Source organism: Geotrypetes seraphini, chromosome 14 (genome assembly GCF_902459505.1).
Source record: "Geotrypetes seraphini chromosome 14, aGeoSer1.1, whole genome shotgun sequence".
In the NCBI taxonomy this organism is placed as follows: domain Eukaryota; kingdom Metazoa; phylum Chordata; class Amphibia; order Gymnophiona; family Dermophiidae; genus Geotrypetes; species Geotrypetes seraphini.
Genome location: NC_047097.1, coordinates 62,870,661 through 62,894,785, shown reverse-complemented (window position 1 = coordinate 62,894,785; position 24,125 = coordinate 62,870,661). Strand labels below are relative to the sequence as shown.

Here is a 24,125-nt window from a genome sequence, read left to right as displayed (position 1 = left end):
TATAAATGCTCAGAACCTATGAAGGTAGAGAAATCATGGTGATAGCCATATGGGTAATCTTGTTACATTCAAGCCAGTCTGAAGATTTTGATCTACCCGAAGAGATACATTTATCCCAGTTGATGATTTGGGGCGTATGCTAATATTGCCATTAGCGCATAACCCCCCTCCCCAAAAAAAAAAAAAACCTGAAGAATAGACTTCCAACACAACACAAGCAAATGAATACATTGGAGGACAATGGTCAGCAGCAGATATCAAAAATTCTTATATTGCATTCTTCACTGACTCGAAACGGACCATGTTTCAACTAAAGTACCTGCATCAGGAGTCTGAACGGGAACAGGGATTGCGGGAATCCCACGGAAATCCCCCCTAACCCACAGGACTCCCACAGGGACCCCCCTCTGGCCCACGGGACTCCCACGGGGACCCCCCTCTAGCCAACGGGACTCCCACGGGGATGGAAGGCTTTGGAAGCAGGGTTCGTCCATATAATATAATGGACATGTCAGCCTTAGTAAAAGAGAGGGATTATAAGTTAATTACCTGAACAGAAAACAAAAAATGGGTTCCACCAAAGAGATTCCACAAGGATACACAAAAGAAACTGTGGAATTAATGATCCTGTGAGAAGTAATTGCTGCTTTTTATGGGGACGGGCAGGGATGGAGGTAAGTCCTTGTGGGGATGAGTGGGGAAAGGATCCTGGCAGAGACGGGTGGGGACGGAGAGGATCCTGGCGGAGATGGGTGGGGACGGAGAGAATCCTGACAGGGACGGGTGGGAACGGAGAGGATCCTGGCGGGGATGGGTGGGGACGGAGAGGATCCTGGGTGGGGGATGGGTGGGATTTCTGTCCCTACGCAACTCTCTAGTCTGAACTAAGAATTTTACAAAAACTAAGGGCTCCTTTTACTAAGGCGCGCAAGAGTTTTTAGCGCTTGCTAACCACGCACTAAATGAAAAATACTAACGCAAGCTCTATGGAGGTGTTAGCGTTCAGCATGTATGGCATTGTAGCGCTATAGAACTTGCGTTAGTATTTTTCATTTAGTGCGTGGTTAGCGCGCGCTAAAAAATCTTGCGCACCTTAGTAAAAGGAGCCCTAAGAATTTTTGCAAACCGTTCTCAAAACTAAGAATTTTGTAAAAAGTTATCAAGACTTCCGACCACATATATCCGCAATCTAATCTGGATGAAATCGCAGTAAACCCTCGCCGGAATAGCCTGATGGGAACGAACCACTTTTTGAACTCTCTTGTCTGAGATCTGGCTGTAGGCTTTCCCTGTCAACCACTCGACGTGACGCGACTGTTTTGAGAGGGAAAGGCTACAATGACACCTGATCTGCTACGTGCCTGTTTTCACGCCGATCTAGACCTATATTCAGACTCCCGATGCCAGCAGAACAACTGAAACACGGCCCATGTCGAATCCTTTTCCTACGGTTCTGTGTTTCTCCAAGTGTCTTATGTGAGCTTCTGTGAAGAAAGAATTCTTCTGAAGATACGTTTGGCTACACGCTGGTTCTTTGGTCATCTCCGCTGTTTCATCGCTGCATTTTCCAGACTTGCACAAACATATCCGCAGGATACCTGCTCTCATTGTGGGTAAAAAAAAAAAACCACTCACGCTAAAGAGCAATGGGTATAGTTTTAGCTGCATTGCTTCAGATGGTCAATACTCTCACCCACCTAGTGGCTTTAAAAATGAGCCCAACACATAAACAAAATCCAACGAAAACTGCAGTACCGCCAGCCAAAGCAAAAACGAAAAACAAACTGCAGGCCTCCACCTTGGAAAAATGGTCAGTATGGAGACACATGGTAACAATTTTGACCCTAGAGTATCAGTGAAGAAATAAAAAAATGCTAATTTATCTAGAATTCTCCCTGGAAAAGCGGAGACTCTGAGGAGACATGATAGAGACATATAAGATCATGCAGGGCATTGAGAATGTGGAGAGGGACAGATCCTTCAGCCTACGGGGAACTACAAGAACAAGAGAGCACTCAGAGAAACTAAAAGGGGACAGGTTTAGAACCAATGCCACTCAGAGGGTGGTGGATACCTAGAATGCGCTTCTGGAGGGTGTGATAGGACAGAGTACTTTACAGGGTTTCAAAGAGAAATTGGATAAATTCTTGAAATAAGTTATTGAAGGATATAGATAGGAAAGATATAAGATGAAGAAGGGTACAATTAGAAGGATATAGATAAGGTAGGATAAAAAAAAAAGGATTGAAGGGATAGAGGGGTACAGATAGAAGACTACTACGCAGGTCCTGGACCTGATGGGCCGCCGCGCGAGCGGACTACTGGGCACAATGGACCTCTGGTCTGACCCAGCAGAGGCACTCCTTATGTTCTTATGTTTATGTTTATTAAAATTTCATAGACCGCAGTAGCATACAACCGTTCACGGCGGTTTACAATGTAATGTAATGTAATTTATTTCTTATATACCGCTACATCCGTTAGGTTCTAAGCGGTTTAAAGAAAATATACATTAAGATTAGAAATGGGAAAGGTACTTGAAAAATTCCCTTACTGTCCCGAAGGCTCACAATCTAACTAAAGTACCTAGAGGGTAATAAAGAAGTGAAAAGTAGAGATAGAGGAAATATTAAATAAACATTTTTAATAAAACAGCATTGATCTAAATATTTTGGAAGATAGAAGATAGGAGAGAAAGGAATAGATGCAAAAGGTGGAACCGTTGAATAGTAGAATTCTGGAGAAATTTAAATGATAGAAATAGAACAAAACAAAGACAAATGGCAAAACAATAGATAAAATTAAAGATAAATCATAAGCTGGAAAGAAAAATAAAAATAAAACTTAGTCTTCAATCCACGGTTTCATAGTCATTGATGAAGTGGAGCAAGTAAGTTTAGGAGGAGCGATGATGTATCCAGAAAAAGGGCTTCTTCAGGGAAGAGATTTGGCTGTTAGTCCCTGGATGCCTATGTTTCCTCCCCTGCGATGGTCTCCTGTCCATGTATATTATATTAAATATATTAATATAATATAATATATTAAAAGAAATGAACTCCATTAAATATCTAGATCTAGCATTATAATTCTCCCCCTCTTTTGCTAAGGTGCGCTATGCTTTTTAGTGCGCGTTAAATTTTACCGCACGCTAAACGCTAACGCGTGGATGTTATCGTATGGACGTGTTAGCGGTTAGCGCGCGCCTTGATTTAGCGCACGCTAAAACGCTTAGCGCACCTTAGCAAAAGAAGGGCCTGTATCTCGCTGTGTCGGTAGGTTAATCCTTTGCTAGAGAGGGAAGAGCCCAGAATTGGGACAGCAGGGGGGTGCTACGGGTCAGGCCAGAGCTCATAGGGAGAGGATCCCCCGTATTGATAGGCCTGAGGCACATTTGCCCAGCTGTGCATAGGACTCAGCCCTGAAAGGTTTGGTGTGCGGCTGTTCGGAACTGAAGTGTGTGAGGAGTGGGGTACAGATAGAGATGGGGGGTGAAGCGGGGCAGGATTGAAGATCACTAGTAGAACTTTATGTGCAGATTTGAGGATGTTAGTGCTCACTCACCCACAAAGAAAGAAGGTTCTAGCTGGCTGCCCACAGCAGCCTTCGCCAGGATCTCAGCTGCTGGGTACGCAGCTTTGCTTCGTTCCTCACACAGCGCCAGCACACCCAATGCCACCTGGTAATATGTTGTCAAAGGGGACTGATACTTTTCTGCAAAGAATGAAAGTAGACATTTTTTTAAAATCAAGACCCTTCATGAATGTCTTTGGATTTATATTTAGTTCCCACTTTTAGGGTTCCTTTTACTAAGGTGCATTAGGGCCTTAACGCATGGAATAGCACACGCTAGACCTTAACGCCAGCATTGAGCTGGCGTTATTCTAGAAGCGTACCGTGCGGTAATTTCGTGCGTGTGCTAAAAATGCCAGCGCAGCTTAGTAAAAGGAGCCTTTAGTCTGTCTAAACCGAACTGCCCAGATAGAACGCAGAACTCGCCATAGTATGTCTGTCTTTATTTGTCTCCACAACAGAAAGGAAAATTCAACCCCACGCAGAGCAGAACAAGACAATAAAACAACCGTGTGGTGAAATGTATACACTATGCAGTCCTCCCTTTTATTATCATCTCTTGCATTTTAATGTTTATGTATTCATTTTTTTTTTTTTATAAATCTTTATTGATTTTTAAACTTTGACAGTGCAATACAAACTTGAATAAAAATATTTCACAAAACACACTATTAAATACACAATTTACACATAAAACAATGAATTCATTTTGAATTTTAATTTTTATGTTTTGATGTTTTATTGAATGTTTAGATGTTAATTTATGGCAAGAAATTATTATGCGATTACTGGCATTTATTTCTATGCATGGTTTATTTTTTTTTTTAATGTTCTTATAATATGTCTTCATTTTTGTGCGGCAATTGCAATGTAGGCTCCCGAGGCAGGCCACAGAGGCCGAAACACGTGCGCAGCGAGCCTTCGCACTTTTAGGCAGAATTTTGAAATAAAGTTGCACATCAGGAACTTGGAACGTCTCCACTGTTGCTTTTTGTTCATGTTTGTACTTGTGGAGATTTCTCTCCCTGTTTTTTGTTTTGTTGGGTTTTTGGGTTTTTTTTGCTATATTATCAGCCCAAACATTCAAGGTATGTAAACTTTTGATCAGGGCATCTGTGTGAGTTAATCTATTATGATTACTAAAGAGCACGCACAATTCTGTGATGATAGACGTTGCAAAATGAAAGAATGGTGTTTGGCAGGATCACTTAGAACAGGGGTGTCCAACCTTTTGGCTTTCCTGGGCCGCATTGGCCGAAAGAAATGTTTCTTGGGCCGCACAAACTTGCAAACGCTGCAGCAAGACAGAGGAGGGAGCCGGCAAGACGGTAAACAAATAGGGGCAGCAGAGGAAAACACTGCATTGCCCTCGACCGGGGCCGCACAAAATACTTCACTGGGCCGCATGCGGCCCTTGGGCCGCAGGTTGGACACCCCTGACTTAGAATTTCCACAAATGGTAAGCATCTTACAAATTCTGCCAGAGGTATGTAAAGTAATGAGCACGACTATACCTCCTCTTTGGATAGCCTTCTATCTGTGAGCCTTTCTCACTCGCGGCAACACTTCAGCCAGCCCAGTTCTGCCCTCCTTACTCTCACCAGTATAGAGTTGATGTTCCTGATAGACTTTGGGCTCCTTTTACTAAGGTGCGTTAGGGCCTTAACGTGTGGAACAGCGCAAGTTAAAATGCCCTGTGCGCTAGCCGCTACCGCCTCCTCTTGAGCAGGCAGTAGTTTTTCAGTTAGCACGCGCAAATCCGGTGAGTGCGCTAAAAAACGCTAGCGCACCTTTGTGAAAGGAACCCTTTATTGTTAATACAACTTGATAATCCACCCAAAAAAAAACCCCATGTAGGACCCAATCTACTAGAAATGTGGGACCCAACACGGTCCGTGTTTTGACAAAGATGTCTTCTTCAGGGGTCCCCGTGGTCCATAAAACAAAACTCGTGGATTATCTACTGATCACCAGCTCACGCAGAGTTTATGCAGTATATGGATCAGTTGGGTCCCACGTTTCTAGTGGATTGGGTCTAGAGGTCTGCATGGGAATGGGAATTGCGGGGGTCCCATGGGAATCCCCCCTAACCATGGGACTCCCACGGGGACCCCCCTCTGACCCATGGGACTCCCACGGGGACCCCCCGCTAGCCAACGGGACTCCCACAGGGATGGAAGGCTTTGGAAGTAGGGTTCGTCCATATAATATAATGGACACGTCAGCCTTAGTAAAAGAGGGGGTTTATAAGTTAATTACCTGAACAGAAAACAAAAAAAGAGTTCCACCAAAGAGATTCCACAAGGAAAACAGCAGCGCAAATACAAAAGAAACTGTGGAATTGATGATCCTGTCAGAAGTAATTGCTGCTTTTTATGGGGACGGGCATGGATGGAGGTTATTCCTTGCGGGAATGGGTGGGGACGGAGAGGTTCCTAACAGGGACGGGTCGGGACGGAGAGGATCCTTACGGGGACGGGTGGGATTTCTGTCCCCATGCAACTCTCTAATTGGGTCCCACATGGTTTTTGGTAGATTATTAAGTTGGACAGCAGACCCTCAATATTCGCGGGGGATAGGGGCAGAGCCGGCCCGTGAATAGGGAAAATCACAAATAATTTTTGGGGCCGGCTCTGACCCACCCCGCCTCCCTCCTGCGTCCCCGACTTTACCTGGTGGTCTAGCAATGACGCAGTGCAGGAGCGATCTACCTACGCTCCTGCCCCATGCAGAGCCGTGGTGTGTGTTCCCGTGGTTTCACGAGACTACAACGGGAGTTTCCGTTGTAGTCTCGCGAGACCACGGGAACTCACAGCACGGCTCTGCACGGGGCAGGAGCGTAGGAAGATCGCTCCTGCACCGTGTCGCCGCTAGACCACCAGGTAAGGTCCGGGGGATGTCCGGGGTAGCGTTTCTCAATTAAAAATCAAGGCTAAAAAAAATAAAATCATGAATAACCGAATTCGCAATTGGGGAAACCGTAAATCAGGAGGGGGGAGCTGTTTTAACAATAAAGTCTATATCAGGAGCATCAACTCTCCACAGAGTCTTTTGTTTTGCTCATATTTCTCTACTGTGGAGTCATTGGGTCAACTATGGTTCATCTCACCAGTTTAGACCATTCCTCTCTTCTCTTTGTTTTTACCTATTCTGCTTTAGTCTGGATTGGTGCGGCTTTTGCTCTGATACCAGCTGGACTATAGGTATCTGGGTCTAGGCATGGCCATTTCATTGCAGCCGTATCAGCGCGGCCAGTTCAGCACGCCAAGTGCAGTGTGGAAGAGCTCTTACAGCACAGGGGAGAGTTCTGACAACCTTTCCCAAAAAGCTCTAACATCACAGAAGGGGCTATTCAACCAACTGCAGCCTTGTGGTAAGAATATAAGAATAGCCTTACTGGGTCAGACCAATGGTTCATCTAGTCCAGTATCCTGTCTTCACGAAGGTCAATCCAAGTCATAAGTACCTGGCAAAACCCCAAAAAGTATCAGCATTCCATGCTGCTGATCCAGGGCAAGCAGTGGCTTCCCCCATGTTTTTCCCAATAACAGAGTATGGACTTTTCCTCCAGGAACTTGTCCAAACTTTCTTAAAACCAGCTACGCTATCCGCTCTTACCATATCCTCTGGCCATGCGTTCCAGAGCTTAACTATTCTCTGAGTGAAAAAAAAATTTCCTCCGATTGGTTTTAAAAGCATTTCCCTTTAACTTCATCGAGTGTCCCCTGGTCTGTAATTTTTGATGGAGTGAAAAATCGAACCAAATGTACTCGTGCTACTCCACCCAAGATTTTGTAGACTTCAACCATATCTTTTATCTGCAAATAGGGCAGTCAGTTATAAGTTAAATAATTTATACACATATATAGATTGCTTTGAAATTGACCTTATAAATTGTTTTTTAACACATGCTAAACAGTTGTACCGCACATAAAGCTCATTTAAAAAGCACTAAAATTGAAATCCAAAATGAGAAGTGAGAAAAGAAACAAAATAAAATGTATCCCTTTCCCATCACAAAAAAAATACTCTGCTGCCCATCCTTCGATTCCGCATGTCACGCCAGTCAAGGGAGCCTCCCGCTCGAGGGAAAGCTCTTCTGGATCCCCTTCTTACCTATGTGTGCTATCTCCTCCTTCATTTTCAACTCCAGCTCTAACACTAGGTCAACCGTTTTGTCCAGGGCACAGACTTTGAAGGGATTTTCACAAGATGATCTGAGAGCAAGGACGTAGAGCGCAACTTTCCCCGAGGAGAAGTTCTGCTCTGGAAATAGAAATAAATAAGCAGATACATCAGCACAACAATACCAAACTAAAGGAAAAACGAAAAAACTACTACTCCAAACTCATCAGCACCGAAAAACCTGATACAAGAATACTTTTTGACATCTTAAGAAATCTCACCGATACCAAACCATTTCTCGCCACCCAAGGAAACCAAACTCCCACAGCCACCCAATTAGCGGATCACTTCAAACACAAAATCATCACAACCAGATCCACATTCAACAATCCAAGAATCAACATAGAAGAAATACGAATCAATCCCAAAACAGATGAAGCAATCCCAGCAGACAGGATATGGACAAACTTCCCAAAGATACAATGGTCAGACTTGAACAGGCTTTACAAAAAATACAGCAAATCCTCATGTGACTTGAACAATTGTCCCTCATACTTACTAGCAACAGCTTCCACCAAATTTAAAGCTAGCCTCACACTATGGCTTCAAACAACACTAAGTGAAGGTCATTTCCCACCGGAATTAGGAGAAATCATAATTACACCTATCCTAAAAGATCCCAAAGGTCCTATAGATAATCCTGCAAACTATAGACCAATCGCTTCAATCCCTCTATACATTAAAATAACAGAAGGCCTTGTCGCACAACACCTCTCCAACTACCTTGAAGACCATCACATACTACATCCATCACAATCTGGATTCAGATCCAACCATAGCACAGAAACTCTACTGGTATCACTATTAGACATTGCCCGACAACACCTCAGCAAAGGAAACAAGCTGCTTCTCATTCAACTCGATCTTTCTGCGGCATTCGACCTAGTTGACCATCACACACTACTCCAGATATTAGACGCAATAGGAATTTCAGGTAAAGTTCACAAATGGTTCCAAAGCTTCCTCAAAACACGAACTTACAAAGTCAAATCAAAAGAGCACATATCCGACCCATGGTCAAACCCATGTGGAGTACCACAAGGATCACCATTATCACCCATATTATTTAACCTCTTCATAGCATCCCTAGGCATAACCATAGACGCCCTAAACACAGTATCATTCAGCTACGCAGATGATATAACTATCCTCCTCCCCTTTAATATTCAAGACCCCTTATCCACAAACCACCTGAAAATGATAATGGAAACGGTAGAAAAATGGATGTCAAGTCATAAACTAAAACTGAACTCGGAAAAAACTAAATTCCTTCTACTGGAAAGGGAAAAAAAACCATCTCTCACAGAACTAGAAGTAAACACAATCAAGTACCCAATGCAAAGCACACTCAAAATCCTGGGAATCCTACTAGACAGAAATTGCACAATGCAGTCTCAAATCCACAAAATCATCCAAAGAGCATTCTTCACAATACGTAACCTAAGAAAAATAAGAAAATTCTTCAACAAAGATCAATACAAGATATTAGTACAATCCCTAGTACTGAGTATTGTAGATTACTGTAACAGCCTATACCTATCATGCCCAAATTACATGATAAAACAATTACAGACAGTTCAGAACACAGCCCTCAGAATCATCTACTCACTAGGCAAATACGACCACATCACCAAAGCATACTTAGACTCACACTGGCTACCAATAAAAGCAAGATCTCAGTTCAAATTCTACTGTCTACTATACAAGGTAATACATGGAACAGCACCCAGCTACCTAAACAACAGACTACACCGTAACCTCTCACACAGATTAAGGAGAACCCAGAGCCTATTCACTCACCCCCCTCTCAAAGGAACACGACGAAAGAAACTATATGACAGCCTTTTAGCGACACAGGCAGCAAAGATCGATACTACCATCACCAATCTACTGACCAAATCAATAGACATTAAAGCATTCCGAAAAGAAATCAAAACTCATCTCTTCAAAAAACACTTCCCATCATCATAACCTCACAAAAGTATTAGAAAATGCTCTCATGACTACCCAAACACCACCACCAGAAACACCCGGACAGTATTATCTCTACTCGTCTAAACAACAGAATCCGGACAATATTATCTCTATTCGTCTAAACAACCTATCACTATCTACTATCTACTACCAATTTATCCTGGAAAAGTCCAGAACAACAATTGTAACTTAACGCATTCTTGTTTATATGTACTGCAATGCTACTGGAAATGTCCAGTCTTCTAACTTGTAATCCGCTTAGAACCGCAAGGCACAAGCGGAATAGAAATCACTAATGTAATGTAATGTAAAGGTGCCAAAGACAGAGAGCAAAACTACAGCCAGAAAGAGAAGTAAGAGAGACCTGAGAAGCAGCAAATAAAATTTTTTTTTAATTATTTATTCTGTTTTCTATACCATTCTCCCAGGGGAGCTCAGAATTTATTCAGGTACTGGAGCATTTTTCCCTGTCTGTCCCCGGTGGGCTCACAATCTATCTAATGTACCTGGGGCAACGGGGGGATTAAGTGACTTGTCCAGGGTCACAAGGAGTAGGTGGGTTTGAACCCACAACCTCAGGGTGCTGAGGCTGTAGCTTTAACCACTGCGCCACTCTAGAAATCATAATCGAGTGAGCCAAGTATAGGATAATCAAGTCATTGTGACATCACTGATGAGGTTGGCTCTTATTGGTAGAATGAGGCATCACAGTATCAGCTCTGGTTATCAGAGGCTGAAACTTTTCACAGTATTTATTTATTAAATTTTCTATACTGTTCTTCCAAAGGAGCTCAGAACAGTTTACATGAATTTATTCAGGCACTCAAGCATTTTCCCTGTCTGTCCCAGTGGGCTCACAATCTAGCTAATGTGCCTGGGGCAATGGGGGGATTAAGTGACTTGCCCAGGGTCACAAGGAGCAGCGTGGGTTTGAACCCACAACCTCAGGGGATTGAGGCTGTAGCTGTAACCACTCTAGAAATCAAAGTGAGCCAAGTATAGGACAGTGAAGCCATTGTGATATCACTGATGAGGCTGGCTCTCATTGGTGGAATGAGGCATTATGATGTCACAATACCAGCTCTGGTTATCAGAGGCTGAAGCTTTTCACACTTTATTTATTCAATTTTCTATACTAATTCTCCCAGGGGAACTCAGAACAGTTTATATGAATTTATTCAGGTTCTCCACTATTTTTCCCTGTCTGTCTCAGTGGGCTCACAATCTACCTAATGTACCTGGGGCAATGGGGGGGATTAAGGGTCACAAGGAGCAGCGTGGGTTTGAGCCCACAACCTTAGGGTGCTGAGGCTGTAGCTTTAACCACTGCGTCAAAGCAGAGAAACAAGTTACCGTCCTGCTTTGGTAATAGCCTTGGCGATGTCGTTTCACTTGCAGATCTGAAGGTAGCCTCCAGGATCTCTGCAGCCTATACCAGTGCCCACATGTTAAAAAAAATACTTGCGGTAGAGAGAACTCTACAGCAAATCCAGCGCTGAAAAACCAGCGTGGACATACTCGGAGTAACAAGTGTGCAGATTCATGCTGCGTCAAAATTGTAGCAGTAATTTGCTACTCATTACTTTGAATTAACTTTCCTGATTGGTCCGGGCACTTACAAGAAAGTAAAAAAAACCCAAATATTGGGTGACCCCTTTCTGACCTTAAAAAAATGTTCATGGCGGTCTAGTAGACCCCCCTCCTGGCCCCCTTCACAAAGGGGCCTGGTGATCCACTAGACCAAAACCATAGCCCTGATGGTCCAGGCAAACCAGAGACTACGACACTCTCCCAAGAAAGGGAGGCCCCCCCCTCCCTCAAGGAAGGGAGACCACGATATCTGCTTCTTAAGCCAGTCCCTTACATCCCCCTCCCCCTGAGACAAGCCAGACACCTCCCCTCTCCCGCCCCCCCCAATAGCCTTGGAAATCATCCTGCAGCCCTGACAATCCTTAGGGCAGGGCTGCCAATTCTGGTCCTCGAGATCTACTGTCAGGCCAGGTTTTCAGGATATCCACAATGAATATGCATGAGAGAGATTTGCCTGCACTGCCTTCTTGGTATGCAAATCTCTCTCATGCATGTTCATTGTGGATGGCCTGAAAACCTGGACCGGACTTAGGCAGCCCTGATCTAAAAGGAGCCTTGTGCTTGTACTGCAGTTAGGGTTATCAGATTTTTACTTTAGTAAAATACGGGCTCCTCAGCCCCCCCCCTCCCCCGCTGCCTGCTCTCATCGGGCAGGAGGGCATCCACGCGTGCCCAATGCAATTTCGAGGAAGCTTTTCAACACCCGGACAATGTGCCAGGTTTTGAAAAGCTAACTGGACCTCCGGACAGGTCTGGGGAAATCCGGACGCCTGGTAACCTCTAAGTGCGGTCCATGAACAAACGACAGATCGCTGTGTGACCATGTGATCACAAGGGGCGCTGAAGGCGGGAAAGAAAACCAGAGACGGAGAGATGGAGAACAACAAAAGGCAGAGAGAAAGGGGGGAGCGGGGGACAAAGAGTGACATAATTAGAAACAGAGAGAAAAAAGGGACAGTATGAGAGAAACATAAAATAAAATAAAAAAAACCAAAGAGAACAAAAGGAAGAACGTGAGAGACCTAGAGGAAAGGAGAGAAAGATTGAGACTGGCTGGATGACAAATTGCAGGGATGGGAATTCTCACTCTTTAAAATTCTCTTCACTGCATCTTCCTTTAGCTGCTTCACCAGCAGCTTCTCGGCGTCCGCATTTAACTTCCCGGCAAGGTTCATGGCCAAGAGGACACTAGGATCCGGCAGACTGCTTGTGCCCACAGAGCTGATCATCTGGTGCAGGAGAGCAGTGACTTGAGACTGCTGATCAGCTGGGACAGCTAAAAAAAAAAAAGAAAAAGCATGAAACCACAAATATTATATTCCATTGGTGTCTTCTATCCCCCCAATACCTTTCAGTTCTAGGCGGTTTACAAGAGTTGGCCTGGGCATTTCCAGGGAGAATACATGGTTAAGAGATGTTGTATGCGTCGGGGGTCTGTGGAGGGTCGATCGGGTTTAGTTCGATCATTTGACAAATTTCTTGAATAGAAAAGTTTTCAGTTCTTTCCTGAATGTTTTGTAGTTGGGTGTCATAGTCAACAGATTGGAGAGGCGGCAGTCTAGTTTCGCTGCTCTGATGGCTAATAGTCCGTCTTATATTTTTTTGCTTTGTACACTTCCCCCTCCCTCTCGAGACTACGTCGGGAACTCCCTACAGCCATTTCCTGATGGCGATCTGCACGGGGCAGGAGCGTAGGAAGATCGCTCCTGCCCCAAAAGCCCTCTAGACCACCAGGTAAGGCTGGGAAGGCGGCAGGGAGGTGGGGGTGGGTCAGAGCCAGATAATCGCGGATTTTCGGCATTCGCGGTCTGGCTCTGCCCGTATCTCCCGCGAATGACGAGGGAGAAGTGTATATCTTTGATTGGGGGGTGGGTAAAGTGTGCCTGACTTCTCCTTGGTCTGGATGTGCGTTTCCTGATTAGGCGGTTGCCTAGATAGCTTGGTCCGTTTCCATTTAGGGCTTTGAATAGGGTGCAGTTGAATTTGTATTGTACGCGTGCTCGGAAGGCGGTGGTAATGCGGTCGTATTTTTCCGGCGAGCACCATGAAAGATACGGCAATCGTGTCGCCAGAAACAGCACCTCCTTTATATACCTGTGAGCAGGGTTACCAGATTTTTACGTCAGTATAATCCGGACCACTAGACTCAACCCAGGCCTGCCCAGTCCCACCCATCCCTGCCCCGTTACATCCCAGCTCCGACCCCAGCCTCTCCCCCGCTGCCTGTTCATCAGGCAGAAAGGCATCTGCGCATGTGACGTGATGACATCACACGCATCACCGTGTTGCATGCACGGTTGCCCCCTCCTGATGCGATTTCTTTTCAAAACCTGGACAAAGTGTCGGGTTCTGAAAAGCCGGGTCCGGACCCCCAGACACGTCCTCCTGTGAGGGAGGAGATTTCTGCGTTCACTGAGGGCTGCAGGCACAAAAATCGTTATTAAAATCCTGTGGGGGCAGATTAATGTCCAATTTGAAAATGGTGATAGATGTTCAAAAACAATTTTGCATGCAAATGAGTTTCCTGGAGTTCCACTGTAATCCCATCCGATCAGTCGTCGGAGAAAGCGACTGGCACAAGAGCAGAGCTGGCAGGGGAAGCCCCAAACAGCTGAGTGGCAGGAGAAACCCTGAAGCAGCCTCTTGTCGCTCAGCCGTTCGGAACAGAAGAGCAGTTGTTGTTGGTTTTTTTCATGAGCACTGATGTGCGTGTGTTATACACGCACAACCTCTGTGCCTTTTTTTTTTTAAAGCCATGCCGGGACCCCCCTGATGATTGCCCACACCCCCTAACTTAAAAAAAAGTCAACTCCCTCCTGCCTCAGCCACCCGGACCCCCCACCTTTAAACTAAAGAGTGGCAGAAGGAAACCCACTCCCTCTTGCTACCGGGCAACCCCCCTCCCCAATCCCTGATACCCCACCTTTAAATTAAAGAGCGGCAGGAAGGATGCCGGCACCGCCTGCGAACCCCTGACACCTCCACTTTTAAATTAAATAGCGGTAGGAGGGATGGCCTCTCCATCCTGCCTTCAGGGTCACCCACATCCCCAACACCTCCCTGAACTCCCCACACCCCACTCCGAACCCCAACACCCTCCCACAACTCCATACCTGTTAGATGACAATCCAAAAGGAGGGATGCCCACTCCCTCTTGCCGGCAGACCTGCCTCTTCAAAATGATAGGCCTTCCTCTCCAGGATGCACTGGGAGGGACCTTTGACTCTGATTGGCTCAGGTGCCTAAGGTCACTCATATGGGAAGATGTTCCACTGCTATGGAAGGTAGCCCAATGCTCTGTTGGTATGTCTGTGTAGCCAGTCCATCACAATGATGGGCACTCCCATGTCCAAATGATCTAAATTTGGACATTTTCAACTTGGAAGTTTCTGTGGTCGAAAATGGGGCATAAAGTTTGGCATCCCAAGGGCTAGAAGTCCTGTCGGCTAAGACAACCAACTAGGTGATCTTCCCCCCAAAATATTTTTGGACTTCTAGTGGTTCAGCTTTCGAAAATGGACGTATCTGTGCTTCCGACTTTGGACATCGTGTGGGAAATGTTCAAGTCAGACTTTTATGTCCTTCTCAAAAATGGCCCTCTATACGTTTAAATCAAGACTCTGCCTGACCTCTTCCCAAAACCTGTGCCTGAGCACACCTGCATCAAAGTCACATACAAAACACACATTCTTATCATTTTATAAATAGCATTACCGTTTCTGCCTGTGGAACCTGAAACCAATGCCTTGAGAGTAGGATAAAAGGGAGATTAAGCCAATTAAACCATCTCAATATTTAGATCATTTTGGATAGGGTTACCATATGGCTCCAGAAAAAGGAGGACGGATTAGACATTTAGACGGTTTTACTTCCACTGAAAGCAATGGAATCAATGAGGACAAATAGAGACATCTGGGTTTTATTTCCATTGAAAGCAGTGGAAGTAAAACCCGGATGTCTCAATCCGTCATAAGAATAGCTTTACTGGGTCAGACCAATGGTCCATCAAGCCCAGTAGCCCGTTCTCACGGTGGCCAATCCAGATCACTAGTACCTGGCCAAAACCCAAGGAGCAGCAATATTCCATGCTACCAATACAGGGCAACTAGTGGCTTCCCCCATGTCTGTCTCAATAATAGACTATGGACTTTTCCTCCAGGAACTTGTCCAAACCTTTCTTAAAACCAGCTACGCTATCCGCTCTTACCACATCCTCTGGCTATGCGTTCCAGAGCTTAACTATTCTCTGAGTGAAAAAAAATCTCCTCCTATTGGTTTTAAAAGTATTTCCCTGTAACTTCATCGAGTGTCCTCCTAATCTTTGTAATTTTTGACGGAGTGAAAAATTGATCCACTTGTACCCGTTCTACTCCACTCAGGATTTTGTAGACTTCAATCCTATCTCTCCTCAGCCGTCTCTTTTCCAAACTGAAGAGCCCTAACCGTTTTAGTCTTTCCTCATGCGAGAGGAGTTCCATCCCCTTTACCATCTCGGTCGCTCTTCTTTGAACCTTTTCTAGCGCCACTATATCTTTCTTGAGATTAGGAGACCAGAATTGAACGCAATACTCCACATGAGATCGCACCATGGAGCGATACAGGGGCATTATGACATTCTTAGTCTTATTACCCATCCCTTTTTTAACAATTCCTAGCATCCATAAGAACATAAGAAATGCCTTCACCGGATCAGACCTTAGGTCCATCTAGACCGGCGACCCGCACACGCGGAGGCTAAGCTAGGTGTTCCCTGATGAAGACCTTGTTAACCCGTATCCCTCAATGTGATTTGCAAGAAAAGGTGAATCCCAGAATGGTGGTCTCCGTCACAACCTCCTCCGGGAGAGCATTCCAAGCATCCACCACACGCTGTGTGAAACAGAACTTCCTGACATTTGTCCTGGGCCTGGTGCCCCTCAGTTTCAGTCCATGACCTCTCGTCCGTGTCACATGTGACAATGTGAATAATGATGTTTCTTGCTCTATTTTGTCGAATCCTTTTAGTATTTTAAAAGTCTCTATCATATCCCTTCGCAGTCTTCTCTTTTCGAGGGTGAACAAATCCAGTTTTCCCGAGTCGTTCCTTGTAGCTCAGATTCTCCATACCTTTTGAGCTACAAGGAACGACTTGGAAAACTGGGTTTGTTCACCCTCGAAAAGAGAAGACTGCGAGGGGATATGATAGAGACTTTTAAAATACTAAAAGGATTCGACAAAATAGAGCACATTGGGCGGAAGGTTTCATCGTCCTCCTTTCTCTGGAGCCATATGGTAACTCTAATTTTGGAAGACTTCTATTGACATTTTTGAAGTTTTCTGGAGACGTACAGAAGATTTAAACTGAGGTTATTAGAAGTCCTGTTTATAACGCAAAACTCTCGGCAGCATCAATATTTACAGCCCCTTTTACAAAGTCATGGAAGGGATGCTGCCTCTGGAAATGCACCGAAGCCCATTCAGTTCCTAAGGGCTTCGGTGCATTTACTGCGGCACCATCGCTAACGCAGCTATGTAAAAGGGGCCCTTAATGTCTTCTCTCTGTACCTCATACCGAGGAAACAGGGAGTAGAACGTATAGCAAAGTATCCCTAAAACTAGAGGGCAGGAAGACTTAGGGGTCCTTTTATCAAGCCGCGCTAGCGGGGTTAGCGCATCGGACATTTCATCACTGCTAACCCCCGCGGCCGGCTAAAAAACTAACGCCTGCTCAATGCAGGCGTTAGCGGCTAGCGTGGAAGGTGGATTAATGCGCGGTATTATGCGCTTTAAACCCCTACCACAGCTTGATAAAAGGACCCCTTAGGAGCAATGTTAGGAAATTCTTCTTCACGGAGAGGGTGGTAGATGCCCGGAATGCCCTCCTGAGGGAAGTGATGGAGAGGAAAACGGCAATGGACTTCAAAAAAGCGTGGGATAAATATAGAAGACCTCCAATTAGAAAACGAAGGACTTAAATTAAAGAACTAAGGCTGGTATTGGACAGACCTGCACGGTCTGTGTCCCATATATGGTGATTTGGTGTATGATGGACTGGGGTGGGCATCAATGTACGGTTACCAGATTTTCCATCTGGAAAATCCGGATCCCCCTACACCTGCCCCAATGCCCGCCCAGTTCCGCCCATTCCTGCCCTATAACACCCTGGTCCCGCCTCCAATTCCACCCTGATCCCGCCCCCAACCCCAACTCCAATCCTGTCCCAGCCCCGCCCACTGCTCTCGTCAGGCAGGACATCCGCGCGTGCGCGAATGTGTCGCGATGACATCACGCGCACGCACGCGCACATCATCGCGTTATATCCGCGCATGCACGGGTGCTCTACTGCACGAAGGAAAACTTTTCAAAACCTGGACAAAGTGCCAGGTTTTGAAAAGCCATCCGGACCCCCGGACATGTCCTCAAAAGGAAGACAGGTCCGGGGAAATCCTACATCAATGGGAACTCCACTAATATGGAACATGAGGATGTTACTGGCCAGACTTTACGGTAGATGTCCTGCAAAGAACGGGATGGTTGGATAGGCTGGAGTGAGCTTGGATGACAATTTCAGCATTTGGAACCTAGGACAATGCCAGACTTTACAGTCTATGGCCCAGAAGTATCAAAGAAAAGACAAGTTAATCTAATCATGTATTTTTTAATGGGTATAATTTATGGGGAGACTGGATGGATCGTTCAGGTCTTTATCTGCCGTCATTTTCTATGTTACCTGGCAGAAACCCAAAGAGTAGCAACATTCCAGAGCTGAGATTGTGATGTCATAATGCCTCATTCCACCAATGCCTAAGAGCCAACCTCAGCAGTGATGTCACAATGGCTTAATTAGATGGCAACTTCAGCATTTGGAACCTAGGACAATACCAGGTGGACTTTACAGTCTATGGTCCAGAAATATCAAAGAAGAGACAAGTTAATTTAATCATGTATTTTTAATGGGTATAACTTATGGGCAGACTGGATGGACCATTCAGGTCTTTATCTGCCGTCATCTACTATGTTACTATATCTATGTCATTAACAGATAAACACACTGTTATATAGATATACTTGGACCTACTTGTCTCAATCCATCCTCTTTTTTCTGGAGCCATATGGTAACCCCACTTTATCATAAACAGCTTGCAAAACCAGGTTCAGTATCCACAGCAAAGAAATTGTAAATAGTTTGTGCATTGACGCTGCAATCATGTTCAAGTAAAAATTCTAGTTATCAATTGCACCTTGGTCTCAGTTTGGTTCCTTGATAAGTGATCAAGTAAAGGACTGAGTGTGGAGATTGAACCCTGGGACTGTCATCCTTCGGCCTACCAGAGTAAGTCCAGCCCCAGCCTGCGCCCAGCTCATAGACTTTAAGACTGTTCCAAATAAATTATTTTTGCAAGTCCTGGTTGCGGGTGCCCGATCCAACAAACTGGCCGGTGTGTGAGCCGGACCAGGGTTACATTTGCCATTGAAAAAGATCTCGAGGAAGAGATCAAGCTGGCGTCGAGGACGTCTGCCTGAGCGGACGCTGCTGTGGTGACTCTTTCCCGGTGGAAACAGGAAAGAGAAAAGGAACCTCCCGCCCTAACCTTCTGGCGCTTGGAACCTCCCAGTGCTTGGTTCGAACAATGATTACGAGCGCTTTTGCTCGTTCAGATGAGAAGACCCGTCTTACCTTGGAGGAGAATCCGGATTCTTCAGGAGATCTCGGCGCGGGAGCTGCCCGGGCGTCACTGAGCCTGGAACAGAGATTGGTTCCTCCCCAACCCAGAAGTGACTTGGTGCAGGGAGACGCCGGAGTTCAGCTGCCCTTTGAGGGAAGGCTACACTTTAGCAGTGGAGAGGCACCACCACTAGAGTCTAAGGAGGAAGGTATTGGTGATTTATGTCAGCATTCTCCCAGCACCGTAGAAGGAGAAGTGAGAGGTGCTTCAAGAGGTAATACCATCAGTTTTGGGGAGTTGAAAAAGCCAGATAAAATACATATGGAAGCGCTCTGGCAGGCCATATCTATCATGAACACCAACCTCAAATTGAGTCTTTCAACTATCAAAACTGGCTATGTGATCTGTATGAAGTGGTAAATGTGAATGCTTGAGTGTAAAATTGGAAAATCTTATAAATAAAAAGTTTTTTTTTAAAAAGAGAAAAAGATCTTTCAAAATAAGAAACTCCAGCTTTCTCCAGCACCAGGATTACTAGAAATGCACCACAGGAAAATGGGAATGAAATGAAGCAAAGCAAAGCTTCAGGGTACTCACAGCAGAGTCCAGAAACATCTCGTATGGAGACGGAAAGCAGGACAAAAACAGAGGCCTGCAGCAGCAGCAGCAGCATCGTGGGGATTTTTCCAGCTGAGTCTGGTGAATGAGAAAGTCTCATGTCATGTCCTGTCTAAATACCTTCTCTGCCCCCTCCCAGAAGCATACCACACTCTACCAACGTGCTCCCTCGCCTCCTTTTGAAGTTATTCATAATCGCTTATCTTACGTCATGTCATACCAGACGCAAGTGGGTGAGAACAAACAAAACTGCTGTGTCAATGTTACTCTTCGGAACAGGTTAAGCACAAAATGAGCTTACACAATAATTTACACTATTGACTTCTAATTCCCAACTGGTACAATAAACAGCCCAGCTAGCGTTCAAAGGCGCTTATCTGGTTAACTGATGCCATAACTGGACACGTGTCGGGTATGAGTGTCGGGAGCAGCGCATGGTATTCAGCGCGCTGGCCTGCGCTAAAAACCACGCCCGTGGTTTTGTAAAAGGGGAGGGGGTATGCAAATTTAGTACAATGAGGGCATTAATATTAAAACTGTAGTCTAACGAGGTCATTGATATTAAAATGACCTCTCTGGGTGATTTTTAAAAAGGAACAACCCTACATTTACAAGGCCAATATTTACCTGGACCTGTTGGGCCGTCGCATGAGCGGACTGCTGGGCATGATGGATCTCAGGTCTGACCCAGCAGAGGCACGGCTTATGTTCTGATGTTCTTACGTACTGGCAGGATCTGAGAGCTGATTGGCTCAGGCACTGACAGGGCAATAAAGCAGCTCTCGGACCTGCCACCAGCCACAGCTCCTTATAATTCAGTGGTCTCCAACTCAAACCCTTTGCGGGGGTCACATTTTGGATTTGTAGGTCCTTGGAGGGCCTCAGAAAAAATAGTTAATGTCTTATTAAAGAAATGACAATTTTGCATGAGGTAAAAACTCTTTATAGTTTATAAATCTTTCTTTTCGGCTAAGTCTTAATAATAGTATTGTCATTTATAGCTAAAGACATATGATCAAGAAACTTATTTTACTTTAGTGATTATGATAAACATACCAAGGGCCTCAAATTAGTACCTGGCGGGCCGCAAGTTGAGACCACTGTTATAAATGTAGCCCAAAAAAAGCCTGGTAGTCTACTGTCCCCCCTTTCCCTCCGCCAAGACTGTGTGTGATATGTTTAATCAGCATTTAATAATAATAATTATAATAATTTTTTTTATATATACCGCCCATCTAAAAAATGGTTCTAGGCGGTTTACAACAAATAATAACTAGTCATACCGTGAAGAATACAATTTAAAAGGAAAATACAATTCTAAGCAATGTACAATGAATAGGAACTGATCCTACAGTGGCGAATATGATTTAAAAGAAAAGTACAATTTAAAAGAATGGTTCTGAACGGTTTTCAGCAAATAAGAACCGATCGTACAGTAAAAATGCAAATTAAAAGGTGATACATTACATAAAAGAAGCATGGAATTTTTTAAAAGAGAAAACCAGTTAGGATGCAAATTTTTCAAATAGTTGGGTCTTCAATAATTTTCTAAATTCAAGATACGAAGATCCTAGCATAATTTTACCAAACCAACCATTCACTATAGCAGCTTGAAAAGATAGAGTTCTCTCCAGAAATCTTTTGTAACGACATCATTTAACAGGAAATGTAAATTAAAAAACTCTGCGTGGGTTTGGGTGGTTCAGAGAAAAATGGGAGACAGGGTGACAAGCCAAAAACAGATTTGAAACAGATACAAGCAAACTTAAACATAACTCTAAACATAGAAACATAGAAGTAGACGGCAGATAAGGGCCACGGCCCATCAAGTCTGCCCACTCTAATGACCCTCCCTATCTATCTTTGCGGATAGATCCCACATGTCTATCCCATCTGGCCTTAAAATCCGGCACGCTGCTGGCCTCAATAACCTGAAGTGGTAGACTATTCCAGCGATCAACCACCCTTTCAGTGAAGAAGAACTTCCTAGTGTCACCATGTAATTTCCTGCCCCTGATTTTCCACGGATGCCCCCTTGTTGCCGCGGGACCCTTGAAAAAGAAGATATTTTCCTCCACCTCGATGCGGCCCGTGAGATACTTGAATGTCTCGATCATATCTCCCCTCTCTCTACGTTCCTTGAGTGAGTAGAGCTGCAACTTCCCTAACCGCTCCTCGTATGGGAGCTCCATGAGTCCCGAGACCATCCTGGTGGCCATTCTCTGGACCGATTCCAGTCTCAGCTCATCCTTGCGGTAATGCGGCCTCCAGAATTGCACACAGTACTCCAGGTGCGGTCTCACCATGGATCTATACAGTGGCATAATGACTTCAGGTTTACGGCTGACGAAACTCCTGCGTATGCAACCTATGATTTGCCTTGCTTTGGATGAAGCTTGCTCCACTTGGTTTGCAGACTTCATGTCTGGCCTCAATCGGCAGCCAGTGAAGTTTCAAGTAATATGCTCCCATTTTCGGGGGCTATAACCATCTAGATTCCATTTTTAGTGCCAGCCACGGTGGCAACAGCTCCGACGCTCGTAGAATTCCTATGAGCGTAGGAGCTGTCACCGCCATGGCCGGGGCTACAAGCCACGCTACATCATTGTAGGGCTCTTCAGTTTGGAAAAGAGACAGCTGAGGGAAGATACGATGAAGTTCTACGAAATCCTGAGTGGTGTAGAACCGGTAAAAGTGAATCCATTTTTTTACTCTTTCCAAAATTATGAAGACTAGGGGGTCCTTTTGTCAAGCCGCGCTAGCGGGGTTAGCGCGTCGGACATTTCATCACGCGCTAACCCCTGCGGCCGGCTAAAAAAAACCCAACGCCTGCTCAATGCAGGCATTAGCAGCCGCGGTATTACGTGCGTTAAAACCCCTGCCGCAGCTTGATAAAAGGACCCCTAGGGGACACTCAAGGAAGTTACATGGAAAATACCTTTAAAACAAATAAGAGGAAATACTTTTTCACGCAAAGAAAAATTTAGCTCTGGAACTTTGTTGCCGGAAGAGAAACAGCGGTTGCCATAGCGGGATTTTAAAAAGATTTGGAAAAGGTCATAGTCTGCTATTGAGACAGACATGGGGACGTCACTACTTGCCCTGGGATAGGTAACTTTTGGGTTTCTGCCAGGATCTGTGTCCTGGGTTGGCCTCGGTTGGAAAATAGAAACTGGGCTACATGGAACATTGGTCTGACCCAGTATGGCTATTCTTGTGTTCAAGGGTGTGTGTAAGTAGTATCACCCATCATCCAAGATATCATCCAAGATATCTGTGGACAGTCATAGCTACTGTCCACAGATATCCTGTAAAGAAGGGAGAGGGCGGTGCAACATCTTTTTGGTCTAGGAGGGCTAAATAAGCCCACTTCCAGTCAGGGATGGTGTTAGGGGGTGCAAACAGGGCAATTGCTCTAGGCCAGGGTTAGGCAATTCCGGTCCTCGAGAGCCGGAGCCAGGTCTGGTTTTCAGGATCTCCACCATGAATATATATATATATACGAGATGGATTTTCAAGCACTGCTTCCTTGAGATGCAAATCTATCTCATGCATATTTATGGTGGATATCCTGAAAACTTGACCTGGCTCCTGCTCTCGAGGACCGGAATTGCCTACCCCTGCTCTAGGCCCCCATGCCAAAGGAGGCCCTAGACTGCTCAACACGGCACGGCTTGCTGGTAGGGTTTGTTTGGAGCCCCCGTTTTCAATTTCTGCCCTGAGCTCTACCATGTCTAACACCGGCCCTGCCTCCACACCCTCCCAGCTCTCTACATGCTTTTAACATATGGGGCAATAAACTGTGCTATTACCCCACCTCATTATGCTGCCTACGTCTGTAAAGGAGAAACCCCCCCCCCCCCCAAAAAAAAAAACCCAAAAAAAACCCCATAGAGACTAAGCTATATCACAAAAACAGAGCCCAAAAACAGCTAGCAATTACATTGTAGGAAAACAGTACACACATTTGATTGTATCCCTATAGCAGCCCAAATGGTTCCTGCTCCAAAGGCTTTTATAAGGTTACCATATGGCTCCGGAAAAAGGAGGATGGATTGAAACATCCAGGATTTACTTCCATTGCTTTCAATGCAAGTAAACTTCAGATGTCTCTAATCTGACCCCCTTACTTCCACTGCTTTCAGTGGAAGTAAGGCCCGGATGTCTCAATCCGTCCTCCTTTTCCTGGAGCCATATGGTAACCTACTTCAGGGGTCCCCAAAGTCTCTCCTTGGCTGAATCCAGCCGGGTTTTCAGGATTTCCCCAATGAATATGCACTGAAAGCTGTGCATGCACATAGATCTCATGCATATTCACTGGGGAAATCCTGAAAACCCGACTGGATTCGGCCCTCAAGGAGGGAATTTGGGGACCCCTGCCTTAAAGGCTGTCGTTAATCTGGAACAAAACTACTGTGCTGTGCCTGGTTTATAGCTAGAAACTAAGCTAGATTTCATTAGTGGCTTCTCTGGAAGTGAGATGAACCACCCCCCCCCCCCTCCCTTAAAGAACTGGTTCTGTGCACCAAGAACATTACAAAA

At 45.1% G+C, this 24,125-nt stretch overlaps 1 protein-coding gene across 2 annotated transcripts in view; it reads right to left on the bottom strand.

The window, feature by feature from the left end:
- LOC117348019 (cobalamin binding intrinsic factor-like) overlaps positions 1-19,753 on the bottom strand; it is a 40,476-nt gene extending 20,723 nt beyond the window's left edge. The window contains exons 1-4 of one of the 2 annotated variants that reach the window (XM_033919598.1): positions 19,563-19,753; positions 12,407-12,595; positions 7,687-7,836; positions 3,562-3,711 (exon numbers count right to left, since the gene is read on the bottom strand). In XM_033919598.1, the coding sequence (XP_033775489.1) occupies positions 3,562-3,711; positions 7,687-7,836; positions 12,407-12,595; positions 19,563-19,683 (610 nt within the window). In that variant the 5' untranslated portion in view covers positions 19,684-19,753. The remainder of the gene's footprint in view (positions 1-3,561; positions 3,712-7,686; positions 7,837-12,406; positions 12,596-19,562) is intronic. The other variant, XM_033919597.1, reaches the window with a different exon arrangement.
- Between the last annotated feature and the right edge of the window lie 4,372 nt (positions 19,754-24,125).